A 16,447-nucleotide genomic window follows, 5' to 3' on the forward strand; every position below is an offset into this window, starting at 1 on the left:
TTCAAGTGTGAGGGTAGTATAAAGACATTTATACATGCAACTTTTCCAAAATAATTGACCTCTGCAGCACCATTTTTAGGAAGCTGACGGAGAGTATCTCCACCAAAAATCAGGGATTCTCTACAAAAAAGAAGGTATGGGTATAGTAATGGGGTTCACGGGAGAAAGGCAAAAGCATCCCTAGCATGATGTCCCAGGATGCCAGTTCTGCAGCAGAAGTGGGGACCACCAGTCCTGCCTGGAGCAGGGACTCTTCAAGAAGATGAATTGATGCATTTTTGTATCTGAGTATGTTGAGAAGATGCTTAGATGGAGAGCTTGGAGTTGAATAGAAAACTAAAACAAACAAACAAACAGAAATGACCAGTTGATAAAAAGGAATAGTAAGCATGGCTCTCTGGCTCAGAGGTGAATATCACTTAACCTAAAGTAAGCAGGGATATTGCACTAAGTAAAAATTATAACTATATTGGAGGGATTAGGAATAGGTTGTGCAGGGGATGAGATTAGGACTGTGAAAGAGAACTTAGTCCATAATGGGAAATTAATAGATATGCCTAAAAATGAAAATTCCTAGTGAACGTTCCCCTGTACCAAAAAGATTGGCTCAGAGAATTGGATGCGGCTGTCTCGGGGAACGGGGAATGGCTAGGTCACCTGTTGGCAGAGGTGTTTGTCAGGGGAGAGTGTCATGGGACTGCTAACAATAAAAAAAAAACTATTTGACTCTTGAAATTACATTCATGTATATGTTTGGTAAAAAGAAAACACTTTTTTTAAAGTTTTAAAGTTTCTATGGTTAATATAGCATTTTATCAATTCTCAGTTGCAGTTTTTCACATTTTATCATCCCTCTGAAATTAGGATACATCTTAATGAAATATGGCGGCTCAGGATTCTGATATTGCATCTTCTTTGGGGATGGCATGAGTATAATACTTTTTCTCTTTTAATTAAAGATTGCAGGCCTAAGTCTACCTCTTCCTCCCAAAAAATTGATTGGTAACATGGATCGTGAATTCATAGCTGAGAGGCAGAAAGGTCTTCAGAACTATCTCAACGTTATCACCACAAATCATGTCTTGTCTAATTGTGAGCTGGTTAAGAAGTTTTTAGATCCAAACAACTATTCCGCAAACTACACTGGTAAGCAAAGGGGTCTCCGAGCTACGGTTGCATGACTAAAGAGGCACTGTTCTTTGCTGGAGAAGACATGTGGGAGAAACTCTCCTTCCAAACGGGGACACGTGTACATTTGTTATAGGGCATTATTCCTTTACTAATACTTGCCTGATTGTAATTTACTGTAAGAGTATAAGAAGAAAATAATTACTTTTAAAATGTGTGTAATGTGTGCACAGAAGAATATGAAAGAGAAGTTATTGTGTGTGTGTACTTGGAGTCTTTTATTATCTTCCCTGGCAGAACAGAAAGTAAATAATCCACAATAACCTAATTTGATTTTTAATTTGGCTCTCCTTTCGTACTTACAGTATATAGCATGTCTACTTTCCTGGGAATTACTTTATTTTTTTTTAAGTTTATTTATTTTATTTTGAGAGAGAGTGTGCTCAAGTAAGGGAGGGGCAGAAAGAGGGAGGCAGAGGATCCCAAGCAGGTTCTGCACCGTCAGCACAGAGCCCGATGGGCGGCTCGAACCCATGAACCGTGAGATCATGACCTGAGCTGAAGTCGGATGCTTAACTGACTGAGCCAGTCAGTCAGGCGCCCTATCTGGGAATTACTTTAAACTGAGTGGTTCAGAAGGGTCCTCTCTGTGTCTTCCCAGTTGTTCCCAGAGACCCGCTCAGTGCAAAGCCTAAGGAGCTCTTCCAAACTTTCCCCAAATCAACCAGGGGACTGAGGTGGAGAGGGTGCCAGTTATACACAAAGCTAACGTCAATAACCTAAGCCTGTTGTCAGCAGAAGGAGTGATTAAATATTCAATATGCCTTGGGGTGGCCTTGAAGAGACCCATGGAAACTGTTGTAGAACCAAGCCAGAAACTAGAATTTGACTGAGCTGTTAAAGCTGACCCATGCTTAGAGTCTCAATGGAACTCTGGGTATTTTTAATAAGCTGATTTCCTTGCTAAGAGAATAGATTGTTCACACATTACATTTCATGTCCTCAAGACACTGCTTTTGAAGTCATTAGAAGGAGGCACTTTTATTCCTGTTTCAGAGAGAGGGAAATAGAGGGCTGCCTGTCAGGTACCAAACTTTTCTACATAATAAACTCAATCCAGGGAGCTTTAAAAAAAATCCTGATGCCTAGGCTGCCCTCATGCCAATTAAATCAAAATCTCTACAGATGGGGGTGGGGGCTCCTGGTTTGGAAAGCTCCCCAAGAAATTCCAATGTGCAGCTGAGTTTGAAAACCACAGCCCTTGGGCCTTGCTACTCACAGTGTGGTCCTCTGACCCACAGCACTGGCATCACTGGGACCTTGTCAGAAATGCTGAATTCAGGCCCCATGCCAAACCTACAGATCAGGATATGATTTTAACAAGGTCCCCAAGTTATTTGCATGCACATTAAAGTCTGAGAAGCCTCTGATGTACCTCCTTTCTTCTCATGGAAGTACCTGCAGAGGTAAAAATGCCTTTCTAGAATGCAGCCAATAAAGGAAAGTTTAGTTCAAACTCACGTTTACTCTAAGTTACAAAATTGAGCATTAAGTTATTACAAGGCTTTTATTCTTCCCCCAGTTGTTTTTTGGTTCATACAGGAGAAAAGACATCACAGGATGGGGCTCCCAGGACAGCTTAGATTCTTTCAGTGTGGCATCTCTCATGGCTTTCAGTCACCATGCTTCACCTCGATCATTCCCAAAATTGTCAGATGGCAAACCATCTGGATTGACTGCTATCAAATCAGCCTTCACCTAGCCCTGTTCATTGGTTAGTCTACTTAGTTCCTGAGAGTGTCTGCCAATGTGCTCCTGAGGGCAAGCATCAAGGTGCAGTGCCTACATGATGATGCCGTTCATCCCATAGGCTCTCACTGTCTGCTCTGCCTGTGCTGTGTGCTGGGTGCAGGTCCGGGTGTCGGGGATGCAGGTGCAAGGAAGATGCGCTCCCTACAAGCAGGGAGCTTGTACCAGGAGTACATTGAATTACCTGGGGTCAGAGCTAGAAAAGATTTGGAGCAGGCATGTCAAGACCAACCCTTTCATTTCATAGATGAGAGATCACCTGAGAGGAAAGGCCTTACCTAGGGCTGCACATTCGTATGACTGTACAAGCATACAACGTCTGTTTTCCAGTTAAGATGCTGCTTTACCCCTGGAAGATGATCTGATCCCTGTATTTCCTACTACTGTACCCCTCACATGCTACTGTTTTTCTTGATCTTTCTCCTTTCCCCCTGTATGGCAGAACAGTCAGGAGTCCAAAGGAAATGTGGGCAGAGGTATAATAAGGTTGCCAGAGACTCCCACCGGAACCCAAGTGCTCAAGAAGGCGGCACAGTCCTGGAATGAAACAGTAGGGGATGGAGGCTGTTGCAGAGCATATGCTGATTTATTGCCCCTTTTGAATGAAACTGTCAGAACTTGTCTTGTCTCTAGGCTGACCCACTAGCAGCCTCGAAAGGGAAGCCCAGGCAGCCTCCTCTGTACCAGCTTGACAGCCAGTCCCTGGAAATCCAGGTGGACTGGTCCAGGCTTCCTGAAACTCAAAGCATGGCCTGTGGTTCCTGAGGGTACTCTGCATACCTCCACCATGTGGCACCTCTCGAAGCAGGGCCACTTCCCCCTTTCATTTGGTAATGTCTCCACCTCTTATCCTTTTCCAAATGGTCTGTGGTCACCACCCCTTTCCACTTCAGCAGGATGTGCATGCTGCATTCATGTGGCCAAAGTCACCAACGCCACTCTTGCTGTCTCTTGCTCTGAGGTTGAAGATGCCTTGTTGGAGTGGGGACTCTGATGCCACAACAGTGTCCAGGTGGTAGGTAACTAGGAGCTTCAGGGCACCAGCGGCTGCTCCTCTCTCGCTGGGTCTCCAGCCTGGGATTGCTGATCTTTTCCTTCTTTTCCTGGTGTTCTCCAGATGACCAAGGAAATACAGGTCCTTAGTGCTCTTGTGGGAGAGTTATGAGATGTCCATTTGTATTTTGTTTCAGTTTTTTTTTTAAGTTTATTTAATTTTTGACAGAGAAAGTGTGAGTAGGGGAGGGGCAGAGGGTGAGGGAAAGAAAATCCCAAGCAGGTTCCACACTGTCAGTGCAGTGCCTTATGCAGGGCTTGAACCCATGAACTGTGAGATCATGACCCGAGCCAAAATTGGACACTTAACCATCTGAGCCACCAAGGTGCCCCTGTTGACTTTTTATTTAAATTCCAAAGGTGTCCATTTGTGTTACTACCAAGTCTAATTGAGGGCCAGCCAATGTATAGGGAAAACAGGTGTTTCCCAGTCACTAGGGGCTTGTATTGGAAAACGCACACACACATGCCCCACCCCACACAAACCTCACCTTATTCATCTAACAAGATGCTTCTTTTCTTTTTCTTTCTTTCTTTCTTTCTTTCTTTCTTTCTTTCTTTCTTTCTTTCTTTCTTTCTTTCTTTCTTCTTTCTTTCTTTCTTTCTTTCTTTCTTTCTTTCTTTCTTTCTTTCTTTCTTTCTTTCTTTCTTTCTTTCTTTCTTTCCTTCTTCTTTTTGATGCTTCTATCATTTAAAAACCTGTCTGAGTGGCTCAGTCAGTTAAGCATCTAACTTCAGCTCAGGTCATGATTGCGAGTTTGAGCCCCGTGTAGGGTGCCTGGTACCTGCTTTGAAGTCTGTGTCTCTCTCTCTGCCCCTTCCTTGCTCGTGCTTTGTCTCTGTCTCTCTCTCAAAAATAAATAAACATTAAAAAACATTTTTTAAAGCCTCAGTGCAGTGTAGCCATCTTCCTGCTTCAGACCTCAAACCTCCTCAGAATAGGGGATTTTTAATGTCCATTTTTAATGTCCATGCAAAAGTCACTTGTACCAGAGATGAGGAGTTTGGATCCCGGTGACAGCTTTATAGCATTTCCCCTCTGTGAACCTCAGGTCCTGATCTATAAAACAAGAAGAGGGGAAAGGGGAGTGGACAGGAAGTGGACAGGCCCTCTTCTACCCAGGAACCCTGTGAGTAGGTCAGGCAGTAGTGGACTCAAGTGGGGGTGTGGATTGTGTTCAGAACGAGAGCAGGATGCTTTGGGAAGTTGTAGGCCGCAGTCCGCTGTGCAGACCTCCACACATCTACTCCTTCTGTAGACCTCCTCTACTACTCCTGCTGTAGTAGATGGGGGATCTGGAGCCCAGCTGCTGGGCTGGAGGAGGCTGTTCCCTGTAATCATCATGGAGCTGGGATCTAGGAGCTCAGAGATTGCACATACTGGGGGCAACTGGTATATTCTGAGCTGAGAAGTCAGAGCTCTGTGGGAAGCACAGGATGGGCCTGAAGGCATTGCTATGCATTTCCTGCCTGGGGCTGGTTTATCAGCATTTCCTGAGCATGCAGTTTTTCCCCAGGTGTCAGTCAGTGTTCAAGAAATAAGAGAGCAGATGCCTTTCGTTTCGTGGATTTCGTGTTCTAATGGGAGAGAGCATCCACATCCATTGAACACATGTTGAACCCTTAGTTCTTGCTTTATCAAATATTTATTGAGTGCCTACTCTGTGTCAGGTGCTACAAATACAGCATTGAGGAAAATATAGTCCCCTACCCGCACCCCAAGGCACTTCTGCAGGGAGATTGACAGGTGAAGGTTGTGGCAGAGTAGACATGGAGCAGCACCTTGAGGGTAGGGGTAGAGGGGCAGATGATCCAGATCTGAAGGTGGAGGAAGGCTTCCAGAAAAGTTGATACCTACGTGGAGATCTAAGGATAAGTAGAAGTTTGCCAGGCCAGAGGCAAGGGCCAGTGCTCCAGGAGAGAAAAAAATATTTCCATGTAGCTGTGGGCTTTTGCCCACACTAAGACATAGCCTTCCAGCTGGAGTTCACAGTCTAATGGAAGAGAGTAGCCATACCTCAGGACAGTCCACGGTGAATCCCATAGGAGAAGGACACTTGTAGCTCTGGGAATGTACAGAGGATGGAGGGCCCAGGGAGACCTGGCTAGGGGAGCAGCAGATTTGGGTTGACCCTTGAAGGACAGGAATGGAAAATGCAGAGGGGTGGGGTCAGGCCAATCTTCTGGGGGTCAAGGCAGGCAAATCTAGGTACCACATGTTGTGGAGGGGTAAAGACAGAAAGATAAGTTAAAGCCAGAGCTGAGTTAACATTAGATTTAGAAGCTTGGCCTTGATTTTGTTAGGAAATGGTGTGCTAGTAAATGTTTCTAAGCAGAGGAGTAGATGCTTACGATTGAAGTGTGTTGGCTGAATCTGGGGAGGGAGGGGATTCATACTGAAAGTGTAGGTATGTGATTTGCTTCACAATAAGTCATAGTTCAAGGGAAAGAAAATGTCCTTTCTGCAATTTCCTGATTCTCTAAGGTAAAAAAAAAAAAAAAAAAAAATCAGTTTTCCAGTCCTCAATTTATCAGTAACAAATTCAGCACGTTGTTTGTTGACAGCTATTTCCCCCATTCCTAGAACAACATGTGGTACGTAGTAGCATACGATAAATGTTGAATAAGGATTTTGCGGGAAGTTATGAGTCACTGTTGGTTGTGAATGAACTGTCCTTTACAGCTCTTAGAATCACATTGTACTGCATTTAGAAAATCGTTTTTCATGATCCTTCTCAAAGTTGATAATGATTTTCACTGAAAACAATGTGTTTTTAAGTTATGTTGAAGTTGTTTTAATGATTGTTTACATTCAAGTTGTTTTGGAAATGCTAAAACATTTTTATCAACATTAATTATAGAGGAGGTACAGAGGTCCCAGTGTTGATTATGAAAATTTTATATGCTTCTGCCATACTCGGTCCCTCCAGATGGTTTGTCGCTTTGGGGTAGTTAGAACAAATGTAGGTGGAGTCAGTTTTGTATTTGATCATGTCTTGTTTTCTTCTGTGTGGATAGCATCAACACTTTATGTATCGAGTCACTAAACGAGTCGATTGTTTTCTTCCCCGAATCTCTTAACTCATAATGTGCCATAAAATATATGACATTGTTTGCCAAGTGCTTGGCATGGTAATTCCAGACTAGGTCATTCTGACATATGGAGAGCATTTTTGCCGAATCTCTCATTCCTCACCAGTGTGCCTGGAATGTCATTCATGCCAGGTGGAGTTGAAATTCCACAGTGAACTTGCAGTGTTGCTGTTTGCTTTCAGGGATCTAGAGTGGCTTCATTTTCTCATTGCATTGAGGGAAAATAGCAAATTACAGATGTTGCTTTTTGCAGGAAATGTAAAAAGGCACAGTTCTGATAATTTCTTAATACAGTGAACGTTAAAGAACTTCCTCTTCTCATTGTCTTCTTAAAAGGGGGAAACGTTCTTACGATACATGAACACAAAAGAAGGATGGATTATTTTTCCAGTAAACAGGGGTATGGTAACTTCCCACAATAGAACTGTGTTGTTGCTGTACGTAGATGTTTTTCTAAAACACTGGCTTTTATTTCCAATATATATTTAAGGCTAATCGCTTCTTTGTTGGTGAAAGCTGTAATTCCATGAGGAATGAAGACAGGATAAATATCACTTGGAGCAACATAAAGACTGTTCTGAGCTGACCTCAGATCACATTTTGAATTTTGTGCTTGGGTTGTGGCTTGGTGCATATAATGAAGTCCTGGCTTATGCCAACTAGTTTAGGTATTTTAGATCTTTCAGTTTAAAAAATATCTATGTATTTTTTTATATCATTAATAATTACTCTTTTTAATAAACTTTTTACTTTGGAATAATTTTAGACTTATAGAGTACAGAGAGTTTCTATATACCACCCCTCACCGAATTTCCCCTAATGTTAGCATCTTACGTGACCATGGCACAGTTATCAAAACTAAGAAATCAACATTGGTGCATTACTATTAACTACAGATTCTATGTAGATTTTACTAGTTTTTCCACTAATGTCCTTTTTCTGTTCCAGGATCCAATCTAGAATCCTACATTGCAGTTATATCTGCAGATTTTTTTTTTAATTAAGTTTTTTAAGAAGGTCATAGACCATAAGGATTTCATTTGCTAGAATAAGATCTTAAGCATATGGTACTTTCATGACAGGTTTGCCTGATGAGTTTCTAAAATGTCTTTGCAGAGATTGCCTTACAGCAAGTTTCCATGTTCTTCCGATCAGAACCAAAGTGGGAGGTGGTAGAACCATTGAAAGACATAGGTGAGAAACTGGCATATGTCTAGTCTGTTAATACAGGTCATAGAACTGGACTCTTTGTCACACTTTCCTATCTGTATCCTGAGAAAGCTCTTAAATGCAGGTGATTTCTTTTTCTTTTTGCTTTCTGACTGCCTGGAGGTGCAGCCCATAATTTTTATACTTCATGAATCTTGGGTAAAGCACTACCTGAGGGTTCGGAGGGTAGTACTGTGTACTTTTAGGGCCCTCATTCATTTGCCGTCACTCTTTCTCACTAAACTTTAACTGAAGTTTTCCTATTCCTGTGAATAGAATAGTTTCTTTGCCGTTGTTTTTGGTGTTTTTTTTGGTGGGGTTTCTGGACTTTTTGTTTTGTTTTGCTTTTCTTAAGTACAGTCTTTCCCATGTCAACATTACCAAATGGTCATTTTGCTGGTGCCTGTGTTACTGTGGATAGTATTACCAAACTTAAGTTTTATTATTCTTTAGTTGATGATATTTCTGTTGGTGTAAAAATGATATGCTATAAATACATCTCTGCTTTTATGGCAGGTTGGAGAATAAGGAAGAAATATTTCTTGATGAAGATTAAAAATCAGCCAAAGGAACGGCTAGTGTTAAGCTGGGTAAGCTGGTTTTTTGCTTCAGTCTCATTTCAGGGACTTTAGCTGGGTTTATGAAAGCAGATATTGGAAAAGAGAATTAAGAAACTGTACTGTGCTCCTGAATGATGTACAAGGCCTCTTCAGTCCCACAACAAAAGAGAGTCATTTTGAGTCACTTTGCTTATTCATTTGGTTATATGGATGTGATATTATCTGATCAACTAGTAAACATCTGGAAAGAAACAGGAACAGCTTAAAATATTTCTGGAGCCTCTTTAGGATTGGCAATTTTGCAGTTTGTTTGAAGGAAGACATACTTGAACATTACTTTATGTTACATCTCTCACTTTGGGAGTTCTAGTGATTTGGTTAATGGAATTTGATAAGAGTGTAGTTAAATCCTGGTACATATATGTTTATATTCTACCTCTCCAGAAAAGCCTTGAGGCAACAAGACTTAGTGTGGTTTTCATCTTTGGTTTACAGTCATATATTTGGGCAAATGAAAAAAGGGAAAGAGTAACAAGGAATTTTTCTTTTGATTACTAAGGCAACACCCTAATATTTCCCCCCATGTTTTCAGGCTGACCTTGGTCCCGACAAGTATCTGTCAGATAAAGATTTTCAGTGTCTAATCAAACTTCTGCCTTCCTGTTTGGTGAGTACAAGCCCTTCTATTATTCTATGTACTGATGACAGATTCACAGTGTTTTCTTGTAGGTGACCATGGACAGACGAGCTGGAAATACTCTGTAGGCTCAACGGAATGGAGAGGTAGAGTGGATTTTAGTTCAGACTGAAATTGTTCAGGGATACTCCCATAGTTCAGAGGCCATTTAAATGGCATTCGTGACATCTACACAAACCATGAAACATGATAATTTAAATGGTTATGTGTGTTTTAAACAAATGTCAGAGTAGGAAAGCACCCACTTTGTTCTTGATGAGGATGTTTATATCCATGGAATTGAAAGATCTGTTTCTAGCCTGAGAAAACAGAACTAATATAGATTTAGATAGGCTGGGCATGGGGAAGCACAAGAGCTCTTTTGCTGTCTGAGTCACTATTCTCACAGGCCAAATAGTTGGCCTTTAGGAGTGCCTGGTATTGTTTATGCTAATGTACATTTTGATCCAAGGCCTTTAGTGGAAAAAAACACATCAATATGTTTCAGAATATATGCAGAATGTCTTCAGGAAAAGACTAATCTGGCCAGAAAATTGAGTTAGTGTTGATGTTCTTTATCTGTGGTCTGCATGAGGATGTAGGACCCTAGACTGAGTCATTCATGAGCACAATTATGCTGACCTGTCTAGTTGGGTTGGCAAGTTCATTTTTGAAGATAGAAGGTCTTGTCAGGCTAGCAAAACCAAGCTTTTAATGAAGTGTGATATGTAGCCAAGAAAAATGCTGTGGTCTTTGAGTGCGATTAGTTGTGTGACACAGGCTCTCAGCATTCAATTCCATTTTTTTTTTTTTTAATTTTGGTTTTCAACATACATACATTTATTTATTTATTTATTTATTTATTTATTTATTTAGAGAATGAGTACACGAACAGGGGAGGGGCAGAGGGAGAGATGGAGTCACAGAATCCGAAGCAGGCTCTAGGTTCTGAGCTGTCAGCACAGAGCCTCAGGCAGGGCTTGAACCCATGAACTGTGAGATCACGACGACTTGAGCCGAAGTTGGACACTTAACCAACTGAGCCACCCAGACGCCCCTCCAAATTTCTTTTAATGGTTGTGGTTTTTTAAAAGGAGGTAGTACAGATAAGTGGTGCATATTAAAATTGTGGAAAGTCAGAAAACATGGAAAAGCAAAAATAAAATAAAACTCACTTGTAATCCCAACCAACCAGAAGCATGAACCAAAATGTGTAGTTGTTGCTTTTCTAGAGCTTTATATGGTTTTTTTTTGAAAAATTATACACATATTATTTTAAAACCTGATTTTTTGGTTAATGGTATATACCATGTGCATCTTTTATGTTGAATACATATAGTATAACATCATTATTCTGGCCCCATAGAATTGTCGTTGGCTTTACTTCAGTTTATTCAGCTAATATTATACTAGACATTTGGACCACTTCCAGTTTTTTGTTCTTATTTAAAAAAAAAAAAGCCACAGTGAACAATTCAGGCTAAACATTTGTACCCATCCTTAATTATTTTCATAAGATGATAAGAATTAATAAAGGAGATATTTTGAGACTGTATAAATATCCTGTTGTTACCAAATCCACTAGTTTTAGCCTCATTGAGATTTTCCAACTTCATCATTCTTCTTAGGTTTATGAGTTGGCACTTTAAAGAAGAGCTTCCTATTCTCCCCTCTGTTTATATCGTATGGACTCAAAGATTTTTATTTTATTCATTGGGTTCCTTTTTGGGGTGATGAAAATGTTCTAAAATTAGGTTGTGTGGTAGTTTGTACAGCTCTGAATCTACTGAAAACCATTGACTTGTGCACTGTAAATAGATGAATTTTAATGGTATGTGTGGTTATATTTCAATAAAGCTATTAGAGTGTCAACATCAATCATTTTGATGTGATGATCAGGAGAAACTTCATGATCAGTTACTGTATTTTTTGGACGCACCCTTCCATCCCCACCCCACTCAACCCCTGCCTCCCAATTCCTTGCACAGCTCAGCTCCTAAGGGTTTAAATTTTAATGTTATTCCTTTGAGCTAATGGATATTGTAATATCTGTCTGAAGCCACTTTGTTCATGTAACCAAAATTCCAGGTCATACGAGGACTTTCCTTTCAGTCATTAAATAATTTGTCTCACTCTTCACCCCACTTGGTTGACTCAGTGTCCCCATCTCAGGAATACCCTGTGAATCGTCATATTGCACACTCCAGTAGAAGGATCGGAAGATTCTTGCAAGCTGCTTTTGATAAGGGCTTAAGATGCCAAAGGACGCTGCTTTTGCTTGTTTTCTGGCTTTTACATTCCCTGGCGTGGTACCGAACAGCAGTGTGAAATGTTAGGCAAAGCTGTGAATAAAGACACATTTACCCTGGTCCTCACTTGGCTGTTCTAGGATTTGGCTATAGTCTTTACCAGTTTACAGCAGCAGAATATTAAAACCACTGTCCCCCAAACTCAGACTTTCTCTTTCTTCCACCCTTTTGCCTGGGTTCTGAGAATGTGCATACCCAGGCAGATACCTTCACATGTAGAGCTCACCGTGCCGGTTAGCCACCTCCCTTTGTTTATGTTCCTTCTCTCATCTAAAGAACCAGGTGCACCCAGGTGGCTCAGTCGCTTAAGCGTCTGACTCTTGATTTCGGCTTGGGGTGAGATCGAGCCCTGCATGGGACTCCGTGCTGACAGCGGGGAGCCTGCCTGGGATTTTCACTCTCCCCCTCTCTCTGCCCCTCTCCCCTCATGCTCTGTCTGTCTCCAAATAAATAAACATTTAAAAAATAAAGAACGAGGTGCTAGTTGGTCATCTTGTAAGAAAATGCCATGTATTCAGGGACATCCCCACATTTATGTGCAACTACACAGGTGAAATGGTACTTGTCTCTATGTAACCAGATTCTTATCTCAAAGGACCTAGACACTGATGTGAATAATCGTGAATTTCTTTCTTGTTTTGGCAGCACCCTTACATCTATCGGGTCACCTTTGCCACAGCTAATGAATCCTCAGCATTGCTTATTAGGATGTTTAATGAAAAAGGAACTTTGAAGGACCTGATCTACAAGGTACTTGTGCAAGTTCATGGTCATAAGGACTTTCTCAAGTCCCTTCAGAACCTGTTGTTGATACTTGAGCTTTAAGTTTCCAGAAGTTAGGCCCTGGGGGCTTTATTTTAATTTTGATTTTATTTGGAATCTATTTTGACTTTAGCAATAAAACTACCCAGTCTGGTTAAAGAGCATTCCTTTCCCCACATGGAAGAAGGTTGGACACACAATGCTTAGGTCCATTACATTGTAGGCTGTTTTCTTAGGTCAGTTTTGAAGTTTGTGTCTTTCACTTAAGAAAGCAATACTGCAGTATCTCAGGAAAGTTGGAAAATAGGACTTTGGGGTCTGCCAAGGTCAAGACCTGTTTGATCTTTACTGGACTAGAGAAGGGATGGAACCCAGGTCAGCTTCTTTCTATCAACTGTACAGACCCTTGTATTTTAAAAAACCACCTCCTGTGAGCTGATCTCATCAGGCACCACCAGATGCTCAGACTCCTCCCTGTTCCAGGAGGCTGTGTGCAGAATGTAAACCCTCTGCTGCTTTCTTATGTGCTCTTTGTTCTTTTCCAAAGGCAAAACCAAAAGACCCATTCCTAAAGAAGTACTGCAACCCTAAGAAGATCCAGGGCCTTGAACTCCAGCAAATAAAAACATATGGGCGGCAAATATTAGAGGTAAGAGGTATTTAATATTTGTTTAAGCTGCATTGGAATTTCATCCAGTTTACTGTATTCTTTTGGGAAAGTTCTTAGGCAACATCCAAAATAGTTTAAGTTGTCTGATCACTTATAAACTGATGGCATTGTCCCATTTTATCCCAAAAAGCAAATATTTCAGACCTAAGACAGCAGTTTAGATCTACAAAATTACCAAAGCTTAGCTATTGCAATTTAGTGTCTGATTTTTAAGAACTTTACTGTGCTGATACCAACTTTTGTGTTATGTTTGGTTGATCTTTATCTTTGTGCCAATATTGTTGGTTTTGTTTTGTCAATATGTAACCGTATGGCTCCCTTGCATAAGTGTAACTAGCATGAAAAGGCTTTCCCGTTTTCTTTCTACATCAGTGTTCTCCAGGCTCCTTGGATTGTGAGACCCTATCAGTGAAAATAATTTAAACATAACCCCACCCCACCCCCTGCCGATGTTACATACATTTAACTATTATATGCGTACCCTACTACTAATATATGTTGTACATTATAAGTTAGGAAAGAAGGAGATTAAAAACAAAACAAGAAGAAGGAGAAGTTAAAGTGGCACCTGAGTGGCTCAGTGGTCCGACTCTTGATTTTGGCTCGGGTCATGATCTCACAGTTTGTGGATTTGAACCCTGTGTCAGGCTCCATGGTGACAGTACAGAGCCTGCTTGGGATTCTTTCTCTCTCCCTCTTTCTGCCCCAACCCTGCTGACATGCGTGCGTGCTCCAAAGGAAGGAAGGAAGGAAGGAAGGAAGGAAGGAAGGAAGGAAGGAAGGAAGAGAAAAGGGAGAAGTTGTATCATTTTCTTCCAGTCCTCAGTAGATTGCCCTGGGCACCCCCTTTGGCTAGCACTGCTCTAGTTCACAAGGTCTTTGTGGGGGTTTATCTAGGGATCTGGATTACTGGATGAGCCACTGTTTATTAAATGGCAGGAAAAGTTTGCTTCTTTCTGTGGGAGCCGGTCATATGTTTCTGTTAATAAACAGCCCAGTATATTCTGAGAAGAGATTGGTCTAGAGATGTCTTCAGCTCAACCTCTTTTTCTGAATAACTTTGGCCGATGCCCTGACATGATAGCTTTACTCATCTGTGCAGGAGGATCAAGACTGTGGCCTGAAAAGAGCTGGCCCGTTGAGATCAGAAAGTGCTTAAAGTAGAGCTTTTTGGCACCAAAGGTGTTAACCCCAAGTACATGCAGACTGCTCCTCTGTTGTTTGGAAATGAGGGAGCTTATTGTTGTGTCTCATAGCTGGATAGCATTCAGCATCATCCCCGTCTCCAAAGAAATGGATGGAAGTGGCATTTTTCTTTAGGAATCTCCTCAGTGACCTCTTTGGTTTTGTTTCACAACGTATTGACTTAAAATACAAATTTAACCTGTCTCATAGCTGAATGAATTGGGGGAGAAAATGTAACCTATACATATTTTTTAATAGGTACTAAAGTTTCTACATGACAAGGGATTCCCTTATGGGCATCTGCATGCCTCCAATGTGATGCTAGATGGTGACACTTGCCGGCTGCTAGACCTTGAGAATTCTTTATTGGGCCTTCCTTCCTTCTACCGATCCTATTTCTCACAGTTCAGGAAAATCAATGTAAGTTGCTAAAAGTAACAAAACAGCAAGTTCATTTTTTGGTATAAATTGCCCCCATGCAGGACCCATGATCTGCCCATGTAAGAAATATGCACTAAGCAGTGAGAGGTACAGGCAGGGTAGGCCATGCTTCTTAGCCCTCTTCCTCCTACAGAGCATCACTGTACCTCCAAGAGCCTTGTTGAAATGGTAGATGGGACATGGAGAGATGTAGAATCACTGACTGGAAAACAGTGGAGTAGGACCAAGATCTTGAGTCAAAGTAATGCCTTGTGAGCTTTTGCAAAAGGCTTTGGAGTTGTGTTTTCACTACCAGTTGTGGGTGGAGTTGCCCCTGGGCCATGTTTCTCAGTGGAAGTGTAGGAAAGGAGCATTGGAATTCACAAACCCAAACTGAAGGATGACCACACTGCTTCTGTCTTGTCTTCCACAGACATTGGAAAGTGTGGACGTCCACTGCTTTGGCCACTTACTGTATGAAATGACTTATGGACGACCGCCAGACTCAGTGCCTGTAGACTCCTTCCCTCCTGCACCGTCTATGGCTGTGGGTTAGTATGGGGTTTGAAGGAGTCTTCTGGGCCCTGGTAGTCTGCAGAGTTACTCACCCCCTTTCCAGAGTCCAGGAAGGACCCAGAGGAAGTTGGCATTCTCCACAGTCAATCAAATCCAATTTAAAAGTCAACAAAGTCTGAGCAATTTATTTACATGCACTTCACTAAAAATTCAGATGGCTTGTCCATTTGTCAGGCTATCTAAAACCTCAGGAGATGTTTTGTAACTGTTTTTAGAATTTTGAAAGTAGGTTGTAAAAAGAAGTATGGCTGGACTGATTCTGATAGAAAAGCAGAAACCAGGAGCAGGCAAATTGAAGGCAGCCTTTCGACTAGGGCAGGTGTTGGGAGCCAGACTGAGGCCGAAGTGGGACCTGCAGGGAACAAGAGAACCAGGGGCTGGGCCTCTTATAAATAAAAGCCTGGCAGGACGAGCATGAGGAGGGGTAGGCAGGTAGACAGATGCCTGGAAAATTGGATCCAGGAGTTCTTCCAGCATTACTGAGGGGACCGAGGAGAGTCCGAGGCCAGGTGGGAGACACCTTTGGGAGAGGGATGTAGGAACTGATGCACACTCATCCAGGGACCCTTTCATGCCCTCCACAGCCAGCTCAGAACTCACTGCTAGAGCACTGAGAAGGGAGGGCAGGGTAGCTCCTGGACCCCCAAGTCTTCAAGATCTGCAAGCTAAGCCTCCACCAAGTGCTAGTTCTGTGTCAAATGAGGTGGTTCAAAAGAACAGGCCCTGAGACTACTTTGTGTTGAGTTTGAACAGCTGAAACTCAACAGTGACCTGTGAGTGGAAAAGTCTGGCTGCTTTTGTTTATATATCATCCAAGGTGTTGGATGATGAGGTATCAACAGTTGGCATTTTGTGTGCTGGTTTTGATTAAAGGCACACAAGCAGCAAAATGTCTTTCAAGTTCAGAACTTTCTGTGTGGTGTTTACTTCTCTTTTAAGAGAGCAAACACTTTTATGAATGATATCTTGAGTCCTTCCTCCAATTATCTTTGAGATA

General features: G+C 41.8%; 1 protein-coding gene across 18 annotated transcripts in view; it reads left to right on the plus strand.

The window, feature by feature from the left end:
• The window catches only part of PXK (PX domain containing serine/threonine kinase like), a 74,043-nt gene that overhangs the window by 34,369 nt on the left and 23,227 nt on the right, over positions 1-16,447 (plus strand). For 15 of the 18 annotated variants that reach the window (XM_043587767.1, XM_043587768.1, XM_043587784.1 and 12 more), the window contains exons 4-11: positions 960-1,146; positions 8,200-8,277; positions 8,809-8,882; positions 9,445-9,519; positions 12,483-12,587; positions 13,147-13,248; positions 14,713-14,874; positions 15,308-15,425. In XM_043587767.1, the coding sequence (XP_043443702.1) occupies positions 960-1,146; positions 8,200-8,277; positions 8,809-8,882; positions 9,445-9,519; positions 12,483-12,587; positions 13,147-13,248; positions 14,713-14,874; positions 15,308-15,425 (901 nt within the window). The remainder of the gene's footprint in view (positions 1-959; positions 1,147-8,199; positions 8,278-8,808; positions 8,883-9,444; positions 9,520-12,482; positions 12,588-13,146; positions 13,249-14,712; positions 14,875-15,307; positions 15,426-16,447) is intronic. The other 3 variants (XM_043587770.1, XM_043587769.1, XM_043587783.1) reach the window with 2 other exon arrangements.

The sequence above is a fragment of the Prionailurus bengalensis genome, chromosome A2 (assembly GCF_016509475.1).
Source record: "Prionailurus bengalensis isolate Pbe53 chromosome A2, Fcat_Pben_1.1_paternal_pri, whole genome shotgun sequence".
Taxonomy (NCBI): domain Eukaryota; kingdom Metazoa; phylum Chordata; class Mammalia; order Carnivora; family Felidae; genus Prionailurus; species Prionailurus bengalensis.